Source organism: Sciurus carolinensis, chromosome 1, assembly GCF_902686445.1.
Source record: "Sciurus carolinensis chromosome 1, mSciCar1.2, whole genome shotgun sequence".
Classification (NCBI taxonomy): domain Eukaryota; kingdom Metazoa; phylum Chordata; class Mammalia; order Rodentia; family Sciuridae; genus Sciurus; species Sciurus carolinensis.
In genome coordinates this window covers 3785881-3800318 of record NC_062213.1, presented here as the reverse complement: position 1 = coordinate 3800318, position 14438 = coordinate 3785881, and the positions used below count along the sequence as shown (strand labels likewise).

At 52.9% G+C, this 14438-nt stretch overlaps 1 protein-coding gene across 1 annotated transcript in view; it reads right to left on the bottom strand.

Annotated features, from left to right (window-relative positions):
• Ago2 (argonaute RISC catalytic component 2) overlaps nt 1-14438 on the bottom strand; it is a 98060-nt gene that overhangs the window by 25032 nt on the left and 58590 nt on the right. Inside the window, exons 4-12 of the mRNA XM_047540087.1 lie at nt 12250-12431; nt 9853-9989; nt 9032-9166; nt 8255-8342; nt 6867-7014; nt 6050-6169; nt 5789-5911; nt 2942-3075; nt 900-1084 (exon numbers count right to left, since the gene is read on the bottom strand). Coding sequence (XP_047396043.1) covers nt 900-1084; nt 2942-3075; nt 5789-5911; nt 6050-6169; nt 6867-7014; nt 8255-8342; nt 9032-9166; nt 9853-9989; nt 12250-12431 — 1252 coding nt within the window. The remainder of the gene's footprint in view (nt 1-899; nt 1085-2941; nt 3076-5788; nt 5912-6049; nt 6170-6866; nt 7015-8254; nt 8343-9031; nt 9167-9852; nt 9990-12249; nt 12432-14438) is intronic.

Below are 14438 nucleotides of genomic sequence, written 5' to 3'. Positions count from 1 at the left end.
TTGAGTGGTCAGGTATAAAAACACTCACGCCCTGGGAACCCTTGGCAAACGCAGCTGGCATCAGAGAGCCCTGGCCCTGGAGGCCCTCCACACGCAGCTGCGGGCTGGACTGGAAGCTCTCCTGGACCAGCTTGGGGAGAGTGGCTCCCAGGCAGTAGTGATAGCACCTCGACACCCACCACTCACTTGTTACTTCTTGTTTGGAAGTTGAACTTGGAGGGGAGAAGCAGGCTTTCACTTGTCTGTAACTGGCCTCTGACTAGAAGGTAAACCTGCGGGTGACACCCACCAAGCCCCCACGCTTCCTGGGCCCTTCTGGGCTCCGCCCTGCTGCCAGTGGCTCTCCCCGGCTATCCACGTTGTGCTCTCACCCTGGCCCCCGACACAGAGCTGTGTCTGATTTCTCTGTATTCTCCAACGGCTGGGGCAGCACCACAGGGCTTGGGCTACCATGGTTGGAAGACTGTGCGACTGTCCTTTGGCATAAAAGACTCTGAGGAACTTCTAGAGAATTCTGAGGTGGGTTTAGAGATAACAAAGTGAGGCTGTGGTGGGTGTAGGAGCTGCTGGTAGCGTCGTGGGAGATACTGCAGAGCTAAGGAACCCTGTTTCCGCTCCTCGGCCAGCACTCATGTGGCATGGTGCACACACCTACTCTCTGGCCAAATTCTAGGCTGTCCGGGGTGCTGGCTCCTCAGTACTGTGGCCTCGGATGAAGCAATGAGGCTGACCCTGGACACTGGAGTGCAGTGACCAGGAGCTACCTCTTCCTCTTCAGACTCATGGACAGGCCTGAAGTAAATGCTCCAGTGTGGCAGAACACGAGGGCGCCCAGGCTACCAATAAACTCCTACAAAGGCCACCATGGCCCCTGAAGCCAGCAGTCACCAGACACTCACCATACACAGGGGTCTTGCCAGGCAGAATGACCACCACCAGCTGCAGACCAGCGTAGGTATTCTTCAGGTGCCGGAACATGGGCTCCACACTGTCCGCTCCTTGGGCATACTTGCAGAAGCACGGCTGGCCCTGGATAGGCATTCCAGCATCTCTTGAGATCTTTCTGAGTTGCTCTGTGAAGGACCTGAAAGAAGGTCCACTTTGTTAAAATGCACAGCTAGTGGCAAAGAAGTTATATCAACCACAGGTCCTAAATAAAGAGCAAAAGGTTCATGAAGCCAAAGTACATTCATGGTCAGAATTAAGTTTCTTAAAGTCCTAGACAATGCCAGAATTCAAAGCAGCATCTACCAAAACATCAACCTGTGAAAAAGCTGGATATGTAAACATCCAGGCTACTAGAAAGGGACTACAGTGGCCAGGCCAGGATCAAACAGCAGACTTCCACCTGTGCTCAAGCTGTCTCCCTGGTTGAGGTTCCCAAGGTGCAGAGGTGTCGTCCTTTCATGCCAAACAGTTGCGGTTCCCCTGCGGGCCAGGGCCGTCCCTGCGTCAGGTGAGAACTTGGTCTCCCCACAAGAACGCCAGGCGCGTTCGACCCACGCACTGTCGTCCTGGCTCCTGGGGGAGCAGCCTGGACTTGTGACACAACTATAATAGGAAAGAAATCAACCCAAGGCAGAGCACCACCCGCAGTAAGGGCAACTGGCATGAAGCTCAGCGGGGGAGGAGAGGAATCCACTGCTTCCATGTTGAGCTTAGGAGGAACCCCGTGTCGCCTTCTACAATCAGGCAGAGGACGCTGCTCCAGCACAGCTGGTCGGCATCCACTTCCCCGCGTCTTGCCTCTGCATTCTTATCTACACGTGCCCATGCGTGCCTCAGCATCACGGAGCTCCAAGCGAATGACAGAGGACAGGACGGAGAATCAGGGACAGGCTGGAGAGCTGCCTGACGTCCAGGCTCTCCCGTCTCCAGAGCCTTCTCTCTAATTCCAGCCCATCCTCCCAGCAGCGCAGCCTCCAGGGGATGATGGCCCTTCACCCCTGGGTGGCTACTCTGAGCATCACTGCTTTTCAGAAGGCCCCTGGCTGGGCTGGTCAAGTTATCAGCTATACTCATGCGCTCTGCAGCCCCCCTACTGCCCCATAGACAGGGGGAAGCAAATGTTTCATCTACCTTTTGAACTCCAGCGCAAAAGCACGAGCTATGAAACTATCCTGATACCAGGTCAGGACAGGTCCCTACCAGAACCCCTCTGCTGAGTGGTCCTGTGCACCATGCAGGGTCACAAACGCCGCTCCCCCTCCTTGTTTAGATGGCTCTCCTTGAGCAGGAGATGCTCCCAAGGCTTGCCACCTCCTTGTTTTACCATCCGCCACTGTCTCTGTTCTCTCAATTTATAGAAATATCAAACTTTTTTTTTTTTAATTTAATTCATGAATTCAATTTCATTTGTTTCTACATTTATTTACTGACTTAGTTACTTATTTGAGACAGGTGCTTGCTAGGTTGCCCAAGCTGATCTTGATCTCCTGGGCTGCCTCCTCAGCAGCTGGGACTATGGGTGCCATCACTACAACAGGCATGGTCCTGAGCCACACCCCAACCCCGTTTTAAATCTGTTTTGTTTTGAGGCAGGGTCTTGCTAAGTTGCCGAAACTGGCCGGAACTTGCAGTGCTCCTGCCTGCCTCTTCCACACTGCTGGGGTCACAGGGCGTGCCACGCGCCCGGCTCTGTCTGCACTCATAGATTCGTTTCCCAGGTACCTTGTTTGTAATCTGTGCTACCTGCTCATGCTCATGCCCATGCTCATAGTGGTCCTGTGGGCAAGATGCACACCAAGCGGGCCAGAGATCCTGGTCTGGCTGCCCCAGAAAGCATTCTCTGATAGAGAAAGGCTGACAACCCGACATCAGGATCCCAGCAGACGTGCTGCCACTTGAACAGAGCCAGTCTTCCAAGTAGTTATTCAGCTCCTCATGTCCCCATACCCAGCAGGATCACTGCCAGGCACATCTGGTTTTCAAGCAGGCTTACTTAAGATGAACTTCCGTGCACTGGCGCTGGGGTGCAAAGCAGGCAATGGCCCACACCTTGATCTCGATGCCCGTGTGGAATTGCTTGTTCCTCATGTCCCAGACACCCTGGACAGGGGTGGCAATCGCTTTGTTCTGCAAGTGTCAAGAAGAGTATAGGAAGAAACAATGGTGAACACATTCCTCTGACCTTGGACTGTGTTGGACCTCTCACCAAAATGATCTGAGAACAAAAACTTAACCTGTGAGTGGCCTCCTGTCTCTCACAGGACCAGTGTCATAGACAATCTGCACATATTTGCAGAATGGGTGGGCAGGGGATGGTGGAGCTTGCGGGGGAGCTGGATGAAGAGGAGATGGATAGGTGGTGAGCAGAGGACAGATGGAAGGGGTGCGTGGAAGTTAGGTTGGGAGACCGGGAAGGCCCAAAACTCCAACCCAGACTCATAGGAAGCCTGGTGGGACACAAGTGTCATGTGAGAGTACAGCAAGGCTTCCTGCTGTATAAATGCTGCCCCTTATGTTACCTCCTCTGCTATCAATGAAGCTGCCAGAAAAGGCAAGGAGGTCTAAGTCCTTCTCCCCAGCACTGTGGCTAGTGCACGGGCACTCAAGGACTGAGCCCATAGCTGCTTCTACTTTGCCACTGCTTACAGTTGTGCCTGAAATGGAAGCTACTCCCACTTACAAAGAGAAACACGAAGCCATGCATCTGTGTAAATCTTGCCATCTTTCTACCAAAAACCACCAGCCCTGATACCACCACCTAAGGAATCTCTGAACTGCCTCCATGTGATCCTCCAGGAAGGGCCATGTGTAGGAGGGGACTATCATCCCAGGCCTGTGGGCACCATGTCAGGACAGCTGTGCCTGGATGCTGTCACATGGGTTGCTCTCAAGATTTTCTATACAAGAGCCACCCCCACCCCCACCCCCACAAGAGGTGTTCACAGAAAGTGATGGTTAGAACGATCCACGTGGTTCAACCTCAACTGAGACTTAGGGCTGGGTGGCTCTTTGTGGTGCAGCTTCCTGTGCACTGTGGAATGTTGGTCTCTGCTCACTGGGTGCCAGCCGTTCCTCTAGCCCTGAGTTGCAACAATGATTCCAGAAACTGCCAGATGTCCCCATGGGGGTGAAACAGCCCCTGGCTGGGAGTCCCTGCTACATGCCCTGTTTATGAAGGACACTTAACTTCCTATGCTAACAGTGGACAACAAGTGAGGGAGGTGATCAAGAAAGTGTCCTCCAGTTAGAAAGCTTCAGATCTGAAGAAACATGCTCATTTAGCTACTTTTTTTTTTTTTTTTTTGCGGTGCTGGGGATTGAACCCAGGACCTGTGCTTGCAAGGCAAGCACTCTACCAACTGAGCTATCTCCCCAGCCCAAGCATGCTCATTTAGAAACACCATGAGCTCCTCTCATCCAGTCAGTTCTAAGATTTTTGCAGGCTGGTTACAAGAGCTAATTTGCTTTCTAGGACGTCCATCTTCACTAAAAGACAGAACACCAGTGAAGTGGATGGGAGCATGGAGCAGGTGGAACACTGGGCTTGAAGTCCTCATTCCACCACCTGGCCCTGGGATTGCTCCGGAGCCACTGGGACCTCCTTCTCCTGGGCTGGGGAGGGGGCCAGGTGCTATGTACAGTGTCCAGGCTCACAGCAGGAGGCCTGTTCAGAAGTCCCTCTAGGATGGGGAGCAACCTGCAGCCCATGGTCAGCAGTGGAATACCACACAACAGTCACCAAGAATAAGACTCCCAAGAATCAGACAGCATGGATGACCTGTGAGACCTCTGTGAGCTCTGAAGGTAAACAGGACAGTGACAACAGGCAGGGTACAGTGTGCTTGATATGCTACTATTTAAACAAAAAGGCATGAAAAAAATATATAATAATCCCTGGGTGGTTTTACAAAAGAGAAGGATGACATGTTTTTCCTGGGAGGGCTACTCTGCATTCGCACCCTAACATTGCAGAAAAGAAAAAAGAAAAAAAGCAGCAGCAGCAAAACAAAACCCTGTTATGGGTCTTAAAGACTGAAGTTTAAAGTTGTGGTAGGTAAAAAGGAAACAAAGACAGGTAGAGTCCTCCCCCAGGATTGGCTGCCAGGGAGATGGTACCTCGGGATGCTCAGGCCCAAAGGTCCAGGCATGGCCCCCAGGGCCTTCACCCAGGACCTGCCCACAGAATGCTCCATATTCTGCATCCCAGAGGAAATAAGGATACTCTTCTCATGAGGCCTACTAGGCTCAGTGGGCAGGACACCTTGGGTCACATAGTGACAAAAATATCAGGTAAAACTGGCAAAATCCAAGTGCTGCTGGGCATGGTGGCCAGGCCTGTAAGCCTTGCAACTTGAAAGGCTAAGGCAAGGGGACCACAAGTTCAAGGCCAACCTGGGCAACTTTGAGCCTGTCTCAAAATAAAGTTAAAAAGAAAAGGGCTACAGGTGTGGTCAGTAGTAGATCACCTGCCTGGCATATAAAAGGCCCAGGCTTCAATCCCCAGTACCAGGAAAATAAATAAATAAAGCAAAAAAACCTAAGTGCCATGCTTGCTACCAAATACCCAAGAATCTAAAACTAAACATCAGGTGCACAGAAGAAGCCTCTAGAGAGGAGCTCAGTACTGGGAGAGCACCGATCATGTGAAGAATGACGGTTTCAAAATTCTGATGGACAAAAATGGGGTTTTGAAAGCATTCTGGATCATCTGCAGTCTTTCACAAGGCACCAGGGAGGTCAGGTCTTCTCAAGTCTTTACTCCTCATGGGGCGGTCAAAGGAGGCTCAGAGCCTGCTGCCCACAGTGCCAGGCACTCACGCCCTCTCCACTCCACACCTACCCTGCCCCCATAGAGGATGGAGGGCGGCTGCAGGACCCGCCCAGTCACGTCTGTCATTTCGTCTTTCACCATGATTCCAAATTCACGGACGTACGGGTCTGTGTTGAAACTTGCACTTCGCATCTGGAAAAGGGAAAAAAGAGAAAGCCTAGAGTCACGAAGGGCCTCCGTTCCTTCTAGCAGCCAAGTCTATCTAAAGCACAGGAGGTCTCCTAGCCTTGATGTCCCACGCCAGGACCAACCCCCAGGACACATGCTCACCAATTTGCTGATCTCTTCTTGCCTATCGGGTGCCGACCTGGCAGTCGCTCTGATCATGGTTGAGGTCTGATTGTCTGTTAATTTTTTTATACATCTCTGTCCTGCTACTATGTTACAGACCTACAAAGAAGATGTGGAAAGGGGTCAACAACTGTGCCATGTGCAGCCAGGAAGCAAATGGGAGTCTCAGTGGTGGAGCCCAAGCACCAGCACCAGAACAGTAGTGCTGCACTGTGAACCCCTTCTGGTTCATAGCAGAATCTGCTCTAAGGAAACCCAGCATGACACAAATGTGTGGGCCATGGTATTGACTCCAGCCTGCCAGGCACGTAAGGCATGTAGGGCCCGGCTCCACTTGAAGAGTTCTGGGGCTATCTCCAAACATCAGTGCTATCAACGTAAAAGGTGTGCACGTGAAACTGGCTGCCCAAGAAAAGGTCTGGGATCTGGAGAAGCCAAGGCCCCGAGCAACCCAAAGACTGACATGCAAGGATGAGTTAACATGGCTTGCTGCCGTGTGGATCTTTTCCCAAGGAAAGCAGTTTTCAAGTGGCCTTATGGCTAGACGGGAAGTGAACACCCAGCACAAGCACCAAGCACTGACTGTCCTGCTGGGCACAGGCCCCAGACCTCATTTAGCCCGCACACCAATCCCACCAGAGCTGCTAGTCCCATTCTAATAAGGGGAAACCAAGGCTCAGCAGTATCCACCAACTTGCCCAAGGTGCTGTAGCACCAGGTGATGACCAGGTTGGGACCTTGGTGTTCTTGAGGCTGCCAGGCCTGGCCCACCCATTTTCTCCTCCAAGCCACTTGCCTCCAAGGGAAGGTAGGTGTGTTTCTGTTCCTGTCCGACTTGTAAACATGGGAGGTGGGGGTAGCGCAGAACCAGCTTGTGCCTGTCCTTGAAGTACTGGGCTACTGTGCATTCCACCGTCTGCCCACTCTCCTGCTGCAGTGGGAACCTGAGGGCAAAGAGGTGGCTCAGACAAGAACCTCCTGGGATGCTTGGAGCAGGCACTGGAGCCTGCACATGCCCACCCAGAGCTGTGTTTTGTGCTTGCTTTGCTGGGTGATCTGAGGGAAGCAAATGTCCAAGGATCTCTGGGAGTGGAAGCCAGGCCCTGTACTCTGGTTGACCTGAACTATCCCTGAGCCCACCATTCTCACTGTCTCTCCACCTGTGGAAAATAAAGAATGCCCTCCCCTACATAGAAGTAATGGTCATGAGTTAACCTTATGTCCACAGTAAAGAAAGAATTCGGGATAAATGAAGACAAGCTCAGAAACCAAGGCCTCTTTGTGCTTCTCAAAAGACCATGGTGACTCTGAAAGTTACTCCTGTGTCTAGGCCCCAAATGCCCAGGAGGAACTGAGGCCTCACAGGACAGGACGAGGACAGAACAAGCCCGCTGTTCACTGCCCTGTGCATGCTGAGGGGTGCTAGGGAGCAGGGTGGGAAAGCCAGCTGATGTCCCACACACTTGGGGAGGGTGGCCCCATCTGAAGACAAGGCCACACGGCTCAGCCTTTCCGTGCAGACTCCTCTGCTCCATCCAGTCCGCCCAGGCAATCTGCACTCTCTCCCCAGAGGGAGAAGGCATCAGGCCAGACCCGGCTGACCTACTACACCACAAGGGCCTGGGCAGCTCAGAACCCCCAGTGCTGTACAAGAGGTCAGAGATTTCCCATACAGGACTACAAGGTAAGACTGGGCTCAGCAGACCCCAAATAGGCCACAGGGTCCAAACCTATCACTCCCCTCGACCCCCTCCAAACGAGCCCATATTCAGCCTGCAACAGCTCTGCATTCTTGTAGCCAGCAATGGACAGCATGGATGTGAACACTGAAGTATGAAGTCAAAGTGACAAGACAGCAGAAGATAGACACACCAGGCAGTTAGATGGGGCCAGTCTAGGCCTGGTGGCCCTGGGGGTCAGGACCATGTCCACAGCTGCCAACTCTTCCCAGCACCACTCACAGTGCTAAAACAATGACCAAGGAACTTTTGCTGTGAAAGCAGGAAAGATGACAAGGGTCCGTCTCCCACTACCCCACACAGGTGGAACTTCAGCATTTGGGTTTATTTTATCAGATAAGTTTGGGATCTACTCAGTCAAATAAGGTAGGGTATTGTCATGTAAAAAGTGGAATGAATGACCCTGCCCAGGATGGGCCAGAGTTTGAAGGGACAGCCATCTTACGTTTGGTGACTGGCAGGCCGCCTGGTTACGTTGCAGACACGGTACTTCCTCTTCATCTGCCCGCAGTGCGTTATCTCCACCTTTAGACCTGGGGGACACAGCACGGCAGTCAGCATCCAGCATCTGCAGGCTGAGTTCCACTTTAGGAGCCACTGTGCCTACAGAGCCAGCCGTGGGGGTTCCAAATCTGCTGCAGGGCTCCCAGGGAGGGTGTCACAGGCTACCACAGGACACTGAGATGGAGTCCACTTCCCTACAGGGAAATGTGGCCAAAATTTGAGGTCTTTGGTCAAAGCTGTAAGGCAGAGCACCCCAGCCCTGGGGAGCACATGCACGGCACATGGAACGCAGGCGCCTGTGCTCCCCTTGGGGTCATCAGCGCCGAGGGCCCTCTGCTGGCAGGTGCAGCCAATGCTGCTATCGATGGGCAGAGGCAAACCCTGGACCACGCCTCCTAGAGCGAGCGGTCAGAAGGCCAAGGATGAGCAAGCACCCTGCAGTCTTCAGAGGACAAGCCGGTGTCACCACACTGCCACTCTGAGGCTGTTTCTAGTCCTCACATCTGCAACTTGGACACCACTGACCCAACCCACAGGGAGAGGCACTGAACTAGAAATGGCCACTCTGACTTTGGGGAATGGGTTTCAACCATCTCTGCTACCTTCTCCTGCCACCTCCACCTCCCTCCACGTGCAAAGAACAAGAACTCAGAGGCCCGGGAGGCCCGGGAGGGGTTGCCCAGCCCTGTAACCGGGTAGTGGTGGGGGCACTCATTACCTTTAATTTCTTTGGTAAACTTTACCCTTTGGGAATCTGTCAGAGGTTTTTGTTGTTCTTCAATACTTTTAAAATCCAAAACTTCACAAACGAACTCGATCACTGGCTGCGCCTTGTAAAATGCTGTCGCCGATACTGTGGGCGGGAAAGGAAAGGCAAAGGCTCATCTGCGCCCTTGCAGGTGGGCCCTGGCAACCAGAGGCTTTTGCAGGCCAGCCCTCCACCCACCTAAGAGGGGCAGAACCAAGCTCAAGGGGTTCAACAATGAGGGGTTGGCTGAGTCTAGGTGGAGTCACTGCTGATAAAATTGGTTCTTAAAACATAAAGCCTAATAATCATGACAGCCTGGGATATTCTGGTACCTTCTGACAAACACTGCTGAGAAGTTGTTCAATCAATGTGCTTCTGCGCAGAACAGCATCTCAGGCCTTTCTAGAGCTTTTCACAATATACTAACTTTCAGTTTGAGAATTCCTGTCCTCAGGGAGGGGCAGCCACGCCCAAACCGGCACATGAGACCTGCCAAGGGAGGTCAGACATGGCTGGCCCCTGACTGTTCTCAGGCCTTGCAGTAACTTGTGAGCCTGAGGCACCAGGGTAGGAAGTCAGGCGTGCAGTGCCAAGCCTGCACCTGGCAACCTCAGCAGCACCAAGGGCCATGGTAGAGGCAGTTCCTTGGGCCTCTGAGAACCACTCCTGACCACAGACTGCACAGGTGCCACAGGCTGTTTTTGGAGCCTGCCAGCAGAATCCTTCCAAGTTCATGGCTCTTCCACGTGGTCCCCAATCCACCCACAGTAAAGGCCCAGGGCTTTGCTTACCGTCTATATTCAGCATCATTTTCCAAAGAGAAGGTCGGACCGACTGATGGAAGCCAAACCACACTTCTCGGCCTCCACCAAGAGGATTGGAGCAGCCCTCTGAGGCAGTGAAAAAGGAGCGACCCACGGGGGTGTACCTGTAACCAAGAGGGGCCTCGCCTGGTTACAGCACAGCCAGGAAGGGGCAGGCTGACTCCGTGTCTGCCCTTCTTCCACACCAGTCAGCCAGGCAAACACACTCTGACATTGCTTTTTCTTTGTAAGCTTGCTTTTACTACGCTGCACTCCACCCTGTGTTCATAACTGACTGAGGGACACTCTATAGGCAACAGCCCTTGGGGACCCGTGGCATTGCGGCAGGGACAGCATGAGATGTTTAACATATTACACAGGATGGAGACCCAGGGGACCTTTCTCCTCAGTGCTGGTGTCAGCTGGGCCAGAGACCCATGGTGGTCTCAGCTCAAGGATGCGTGACTGGTACTCAGAGGGTGTTCCCTTTGTGAGTCTCTTCAAAGACAAAGGCACCTTGGGGAAAAGCTCTGGCTGTGGCTCAGAGCCTCCAGGCACAGGCAGAGGCCTGGCTTTGCCTGGTATTTCCAATCCTGTCTTCTGCCCACTTCTGCTTACTGCTCATCACAGAGTAAGAGTTATGCAAGTCACTTCTAGAACAGGGCTGTGTCAGGTACATGGGGCGGGCAGGTAGACATGAGTGTTTTCAAAGTGCCAACAACTACCAGCTCCAGGTCATGGGGCGATGTGGCTTTGAGCTGTATGGCTACTGTGGATGTCACTGAGATGCACAACCCAGCACTTATTCCCTGTTCTGCTCAGCTGTTCACCGAGTGCCTCCCATGCATCGGGCACCTAGAGACAGCAGGTGGCACTGAGCTCACTGCCCTTGGAGCTTGAGTTTATGTGCAGGGGATAGTAAGGTCAGCACAGAAAGATCCACACACCTCCTGCCTGGAGTGCTGGCCTAAACCAGGGTTACCTAGAAACATTCTCTAGGGCAACCTCACCTATGGGCTGCCTGGCGTGTGCCACCACACCTGACCCTGAAAGAGGATGCACAGTTTAACAGACACCGTCACATGCGGATCACTCTTAAGATCACAGAGGTGGTCCTTTTCATTTTCCACCAGAGATATGTTAATTCTGCCACTATTCCTATTACTTTCCCCAAATGAAAAAGGCCATTTACTCCTGCTATAAAAATAATGTAAACCATCCAAAGGAATTCAGAAACAAAATCATGACAGTAATTCCTGCCACTCGATTAAAAATACAGTCGACATTTCGGCAACCCTCCTTCTGGATATTTCTGCACCCTTCCACCTTGCACCCATCCACAGTTCCAAGCAGGATGCTGAGAGAAGTGTTATCAGTCCAGTGGCAGATTATATGCCAAGGCCCATCAAGAGTGACAGCTGGTCCTAGGTGTGGTTGCCTCCACAGACCACTCAGCAGCGAAGGCATGACTTCAAAGCCCATCTCTCCAGACACGAAGGAGCCTCCACTGGCGCCTTGGTTCAGAGTGTGCTCCACCCTGGAGGTACTCAAAATGGAGCTGTTTCAGATCAGGTCTCTGCTTTTCACAGGGCCTGCATATAGGTCCTACTGTGTGCCGAATGTGTGGGGGTACTGATGTGCAGACGCAGATCTGGATGTGAAGAGCTGGTCTGGCTCCTCTAAGTTGTCCCAGGAAGTTAGTACAACTCTCTGCAAATGAGGAGTCACTGAAATGTTCACCTACTCTCATTCCCAGCAACAATAAGTGCTCCTCTTTTACCTTTTTGTGGTAAAAACTAATCCCAAAGAATGAAACAAGAAGTCTGAGGGCTTGAGTTGGGCACGGCAGTACATGTCTGTAATCTCAGTGACTTGGGAGGCTGAGGCAGGATGATCACAAGTTTGAGGCCAGCCAAGACAATTTAGTGAGGCCCTATTTCAATAAAAAGGTCAGAGGATATGGCTCAATGATACGAGTGCCCTGCATTCAATCCCCAGACCAAAGAAAGAAAAAGTAAGTCTGAAGCCTTCTACGATGTTACCCAGAGTCATGAGAAGTTGTGGAGAAGGTTTCTCTGGGATAGACCCGAGTCAAGTAACATACTGTGAGTATTCTTCAATTGCAAGTTCCAGGGACAAGAACAGGGAACACTGAATGTTCCCCTAGGGGGTTCTGTGACAATCCACCATGAGGGGTCACAGATGACCTTTTTGTGCTTGGCTGAAAATGCTGGTGACTCCTTTTCACGCAGGACGCTTTCCGCGTCAGCACTGCCTACTGCCTTCACAGAATGCCCACATGAGCCTCAGGACACTGCGCACTCCCAGCACACCTGAGGTGCGAAGCAGACGCTTCTAGCCCTTGGTCCCCGCTGGCACCCTTACCTCATGGATGGCAAATGCCTCATGACCACATCCAGGGCCTGGATCGTCTCGAAAGGGACACTGGGCAGACGCCCCGAGAGTGCGTCATGTAGGGCCTGCAGGCTCACGCAGGACACCCACTTGATGGACACCTTGAAAATCCGGTCCTTGCCTTCTCCCGGCAGCGTGACCTCTAGCTCCACCTGCAAAGGGCCAGAAACAGAGTCACTCCCTCCTGAGAAGTCACTCAGAACAGCTGGCAGCTCGCAGATTGCCACGAGCCATTTATCTACCTATCCTCTGGCCACATGTGACCACTGAGCACGTCAAATGTGATCAAGACACTGAATTTCTAGCTGTGTTGATGTTCAGTGAAAGCCTGTCCACACAGTAGTGTGGCCATGCCCACAGGAAGAACAATGGTCCACAGCATGCACATGGGCTGCTGCTTAGTAAGCAGTGAGCCACTCTACCCTCAGGGCCTCCAGATCACACCTCAGGCACCCACCTTGCTCCACAAGAGGAGACCTGCTTCACTTGCTCGCTTGGCCCCAAAACTTAGAACCCACAGCCTGACTGCCACCAGGCCATCGAGGTGTCCTGACTGTAGCACACACAGACCCTTCAAGGGATGACTACAGCGGCTTCCCTCTGCTGATGACACCTCTCGGTGTTTCTACATCAGTCATCTGAACGGTCACTGACTATTTACATTTTATCCTTAAATGCCCAGAAATCCCAGCAAGGGAGAATTGGCTCACCATTTTTTATAACACTCAGACTTAATGAACAGGCCAAGGCCACGGCAATGTGCAAGGGCAGGGATGGGATGGGGACCAGGCTGGGTTGCACATGATGTGTGGGCTACGAGGACCTCAGTGCAGGCCTGGAGCTGGCCTCCTTGGGCCACACGACCCAGATGCATGGACACAGCCCAGCACCCACCTCACGCCCATACTTGCTGCCCCATGTACGTGTAACATCCTCTCCAACTCAGATACCCCGCACAACTCTGATCGGCCTTTGAATCCTGGTCTGGGCATTCACTCACTCACGGACCAACCACACTCTGCTTGGATGCTCAACAGCCTCCTCCACACAGCCTTCCTGTCCCACCTGCCACTCCTTGCTTGGGCCTCCCAAGGGCAAAGATCAAATGCACTGCTGCCACCCTGCAGGCCAAGTCCCAGGCCCACATATACTTTAGATTCAGGCCTGGGCCTCACACCTGACCATGCCTGAAGTTCCACTGCAGCTGAGACTCCAAACTGTAAAGTGCCAAGGTCCTTCTGTTGAGGAGAGCTGTGAAAAGGTGCTCTTCAAACCAGTGGCCTTCAAACTCTCACGCTGGGAAGACAAAGAACAACCAAGGGTACTGTACCCTGACTCCCTCCAGATTCCAAAACTGAACCAAGCAAAATCAACCCCCATGAGAGGGGGCACGTGCACTAGGGTAAGGGTGGACCAACCCAAGTCACTGGTCAGGGAGGGTGCATCAGGGGGCCTGGGGACTTGGGGTGGGTATATGGGTTTATTTCTACTCTGGATAAAAGTTGCAGTCAGTCATCTGATGTAGCTCTGATAACGTGGTAGGTGTCTTCCCCTGTTAACAGCCACAGCCTCAAGATCCAGAGCAGCCGAGAGAGGTTTGCCGGCCACAGGGCAGAAAGCCGAAGAGATGTCCCCATTGGTGGCGTCATGGTGGGACCATGCTGCCACGCTGGCCTGGCAGAGACCTGGTTCCTACCACAGAGGCTGACAGGCAGCACAGCGCACGTGGGAGTGGAAACCAGCCTGCGGGCCTCCCAACGGCACTCGGGCCTTGGCGGCAGGGACTCAGCCTGCACAGCCCTACCCGACGGCACTCCATGAGTCCCAGGCACACTCGGAAAAGCGGGACCCATCAGATGCTTGGAACCAACGCTGAGGAGACCCTACACTTCCAAGGTCTGGTTAAGGCTTCATCTGTTTTCGTGGACCTGGGGGTGAGCCTAGGGGTGCTCTACCCCCGGCCCTTCTCATTTTTTAATTTGAAAACAGTCTTGTTAAGCTGCTGAGGAAGACCTTGAACTTGCAATCCTCTTGCCTTGGTCTTGAGTCGCAGAGTCGCTGGCGTGTGCCACTGTACCCAGCTGTACTTACATTCTTAAATGTGTTCTAGCCCAGCCTCCTTTTGGCCACACACAAAGAGCTGCCGTGCCCACCCCGGG